The sequence below is a fragment of the Myotis davidii genome, unplaced genomic scaffold, assembly GCF_000327345.1.
Source record: "Myotis davidii unplaced genomic scaffold, ASM32734v1 scaffold993, whole genome shotgun sequence".
In the NCBI taxonomy this organism is placed as follows: Eukaryota; Metazoa; Chordata; class Mammalia; order Chiroptera; family Vespertilionidae; genus Myotis; species Myotis davidii.
Window position 1 is genome coordinate 662015 of NW_006285483.1, and position 4485 is coordinate 666499.

Below are 4485 nucleotides of genomic sequence, written 5' to 3' on the forward strand. Positions count from 1 at the left end.
GGCCGGCAGGTCGGGGGTGCGGGGAGAGCGGGCAGAGCTGCTCCGGGCGGCGGAAGCGCGGGACATTCCGGTTCTGTGGCCCCGGCGGCAGAAGCTGGACGCCCTGTGCCGCCACCAGGTGCACCAGGGCGTCTGCATGGAGGTGAGCCCGCTGCGGCCCCGGCCCTGGACTGAGGCCCCGGAGGCGAGGCCCGGAGATGACCCCCAGCAGCTGTGGCTCGTCCTCGAGAGGCTCCAGGATCCCCGGAATCTCGGGGCCGTGCTGCGCTCCGCTCACTTCCTCGGAGTGGACCAGGTCATCACCAGCCGCAGAAACAGGCACGGACATTCGTTATTCCCCGTGTGTCCCAATTTCAAGGGGCAGCCGAGTTCCTCAGCACCTTGACCCTTTGGTCACCCCCTAGGCAGGTCTCCCGTTCGCCAGAATTTTCATCTCTAACCCTTGGGGGCCGGGGGAGGGGAAGGGAGGGGAGGACAGGGCGCCGGGCTTGAGTTGACGCAGCCTGACACGGGGCATGGGGTCACTTTGCAGCTGCCCGCTCACTCCGGTAGTCAGCAAGGCCAGCGCGGGGGCTATGGAGGTGATGGACATATTCTTCACCGATGACCTGGACGGCTTTTTACAGGTGAGGGCCGAGGGGTTGGGATGGCGGGAAGGAGCAGAAATGAGCCACGCTCAGCCTCTCAGGCCACTTAACCGGGAACTGGTGGAGGAACGGGGAGAAGAGAGCATGTTGGCATTTCCTGTGCTTCTCTAAATCCCTTCGGGAAGAGGGAAGGTTCCCCGGGTTTTTAAAACCATGAGGGGAACAGAATCTGAAGTTGGAGGTGTCCTAGGCTCATTCCCTTTACTGCACTTCTCCAGGCATACCTTTTGGCCCTGCTGCAGGTCTGCCACGGGGCCTCCGTACCTGCTAAGTAGGTCTTCAGTAAATGTGTCCCGAGTCCCTCCCTAGGAGCATAGCTTGCAAGGCTCTTTAAAAAAAAACCACTTTATTGTTCAAAGTATTACATATGTCCTCTTTCTCTATACCCCCCCCCCCACTCCTTCTAGCCTGCTTGAAAGGCTCTTTAATAAGGACTAGTCTATGCCTTTCCTCTTTTCCCTTTCACACACACAAAACAACCCCCACTACCACACAAAAAAACCCCACAACATTTGGGGAGCAAACCTAAGTAAAGAACCCCCCCCGCTGTTCTCTTGCTGAACACAAGGGGGCAGTATTGCCCTGCACTTGGCCGTTCCACTGACCATCTCCAGGTCTCTTCCAGGTCTCGGTACTTCTTGGATCTCCTTCCATATATATATATATTTATTTATTTATTCTCTTTTTCTTTTTGCCTCATCCACTCTCACGGCTATAAGTAGCATCTATATTTGAACGCTTCCCAAATGTATAGCCTAGCCTGGATCTTGCTCCGAAACCCCAGATTCACGTATCTAGTTACCTACTCAATAGCTCTGTTTTCAAACAACTAGCAACACTGGTTTGAAAAAAGCAAGGTAAATAAAGTTGATGGGATTTTAGAAAGCTGCTCAATGTCCTCAACCCAAAATGATTCCAATATGAATAAATAAAAGCATCTCAAAGGGGTTATAAAACAAAACAGCTTTCTTTTGCTGTCTAATTGGCATTTCAAACTGAACAGTTCCATAGCCCAGCCCCTGTTCCTTCTGGAGACCCAGCTCAATCGATGGCAGCTCCATCCTTTCAGTGGTTAGGATAGAAACCTTGGCATCGCCCTTGATTTTTTTTCGGCTCTCACACCAATTCCCATTTGTCAGTGCATCCTTTTGGTTTTACCATGAAGTTATTTGCATATTCTCACCACTTCTTCTCTCTCCACTGCTACAACTCTGGTCCAAGCCACCATCGTCTCTCGCCTGTATTATTGTGAAACCTCCTACCTGATCCTGCTTCTGCTATTGGCTGTCAACCCAACAGGCTGAGAGATCCTGTTGCAACATAAGTCAGACCATGCATTCAGAGTTTTTAAAAGCCTTTGCATTTCTCTCATAGTATAAGCCAAAGTCCTTCCAGTGGCCTTTGAGGTTCTACCTGATGTAGCCCTTAGTTCCCTCTCCGGTCTCAATGGCTCCCTTCCCATGACCACCTTGCTATTGTGCCGTTCCTCACACATAGCAGGTAAGCAGCCACCCTCCAGCCTTTGCATTTACTGATCACTGCCTAGAAGATTCTTCCCCCTGATGTCTACACCGTGCTTCCTCATCTCCTGATCTCCACTCAAAAGTCATTTCAGTGAGGCCCTCCCTTCCATGAGGCTGGGATTTTGTCCGCTGTTCACTGCCCTATCTCCAGTGCTAGAACAGAGTCTGTCCATTCTAGGTGCTCATTAATTATTGACTGAACTGAATGGCTCACCGAGGTAATGCATACAGGGTGGGGCAAAAGTAGGTTTGTAATTGTTTGCATGGAAAATTATCTAATAATTAATATTAACACAAGAATAAACTGTTTCGAGTGCTCACAACTGTAAACCTACTTTTGCCCCACCTTATATATGGGCAAGGTTGGGGCTATTCCTTGGCCAGGGCTCTGATGAAGGTTTGGTGAGCTAGAATATGATTTCTTTCCCCTTTCAGGCCAAAGCCCGGCAGGGCTGGCTCGTGGCTGGCACGGTGGGCTGCCCGGGGCCTGAGATTCCCGGATCCTCTGAGATCCCCATCACTAGTTGCTTGGAGTTCCTCTGGGACCAGCCTACTCTCCTAGTGCTGGGTAGGTAGATGTTCCTGCTTGTCTGTGCTCAGCTGTTCATTTCCTGAGTGCCTGCCTGTCCAGCTGTGGCATCCCTAATCTCTGCCCTTTCCCCCCTCCCGTGCTCTGCAGGGAATGAGGGCTCTGGCCTGTCCCCAGAGGTGCAAGCCTCCTGCCAGCTCCTCCTCACCATCCTGCCTGGCCGGCAGCTGCCTCCTGGACTGGAGTCCTTGAATGTCTCCGTGGCTGCAGGTGAGTCTTACTTCTTTTTCTCTGATCACACATGTGTAGCTGTTTCATCCTAAACAAGTTTCTCAATCATTCTCTATGTCCATTACTTTCTGTGCCAAATGCAGAAAATACATCCTTCTGAGAATGAAATGAGGGAGTGCCTGGCATATGGTCCTTCCTCTTCTCAGTTCTCTTCCCCATATCATTCTGTCTGTCTTTGCAGGAATTCTTCTTCACTCCATTTGCAGCCAGAGGAAGGGTTTTCCTGAAGACGGGAAGAGAGGGCAACATCTCCGAGACCCCCAAGAACCCTCAGCCATGGCTGAAGGGCCCAGATTGCCTCAGCACCCAGGACTGTCCTCAGGATCAGAAAGAGAGAGGCAAGACGGGGGCTGACTTGAACTGTTCAAGATGTGTATGTGCTGGAGGGCAGGGGATAGGTGGCCCACGCATCCACGTGGTGAAGTGTGTTGGAATCTGTTACTTGAGTGTGCACCAGGCTCTGTTCAGTAATCCCTGTCTTGGGAAGCAGGGAGCTTTGCGGTGGAGACCAGAAGAAGTTCCCTTTCCTGTTTTGAGTTTGCACTTGCAGTTGGAGATGGTAGCCTGTTAATTTCTACGATGTGCTAGTGGAGAGGTCTGTTTCCTCCCAGGTCCTGCCTGGACATCAAGGGGAAGTCTAAATATCAGAAGGGAGTTGGGCAGCACAGTCTGGGGATTCTATTCCTTCGAACCAGTGTGAGAATGTAGAGGGAGCCAAGGGCTCTTTGTGGGCCAGACAGCTGCAAATCTAGGCTCACACCCTGCCCCACTGCGGGGCCTTAAGCACGGACTTCATCTTTATATGCCTTAGAGCCCTTGTTGGCATCTCCCTGTCAGGGCTGTTGTGAGGCTCAAATAAAACCTCTCAACTGGTGGGCCATTCTGTTCGATTCATCCATTAGGTGGCAGCCTTGCTCTTTAGTCCACGGTCTTTTCGGGAAGCTCTTGCTGTCATCTGGGGAGATCCCTGGCCGTGGCCTCCAAGAGGCGAGGGAAAGGTTAGCAAACACCTCCCACCCACTGGCCCTCAAGTCCCCCTGACTGGTGAGTCAGCAGTTAGTCCACCTACACGGAAGGAACCAATGAAGCCTGGCCTTTGATTGTGGGAGGTGGCGAGGATAGGGTTGCTGGTTGTTATCAGGACCGATTTGGTACATGTCCCTCAGGGTCCCACAGATGGAACAGAGGCCACAGGTGTAAGTAGTTTAGAATAGCCTGGGCTGCACATTGGAACCACCTGACAAGCTTTAAGAATCAACTGACACTGGGACCGATCCCCAGAGTCTGATGTAGTTAGTTGGTTAGGGTGCAGCTGGGCATCAGGATTTGTAAAGCCTCCCCCTTCCCCACCACAGGTGTTATGTGCAGCCCAGGCTGAGAACCTGGAGCAGGGTTTGTCAGTCTCAGCGCTGTTAACATTCTGGGCTGGATAATTCTCTGTTGTGGGGACTGTGCTGTGCATTGTAGGATGTTCAGCAGCACCCCTGGCCTCTAC

General features: G+C 52.0%; 1 protein-coding gene across 1 annotated transcript in view; it reads left to right on the plus strand.

Annotated features, from left to right (window-relative positions):
• The window catches only part of MRM1 (mitochondrial rRNA methyltransferase 1), a 4709-nt gene extending 471 nt beyond the window's left edge, over window positions 1-4238 (plus strand). The window contains exons 2-6 of the mRNA XM_015559071.1: window positions 1-318; window positions 533-626; window positions 2606-2738; window positions 2850-2969; window positions 3172-4238. The exon at window positions 1-318 is cut by the window's left edge and continues 45 nt beyond it. Of these exons, the coding sequence (XP_015414557.1) occupies window positions 1-318; window positions 533-626; window positions 2606-2738; window positions 2850-2969; window positions 3172-3344 (838 nt within the window). The 3' untranslated portion in view covers window positions 3345-4238. The remainder of the gene's footprint in view (window positions 319-532; window positions 627-2605; window positions 2739-2849; window positions 2970-3171) is intronic.
• The last annotated feature ends 247 nt before the right edge of the window (window positions 4239-4485 follow it).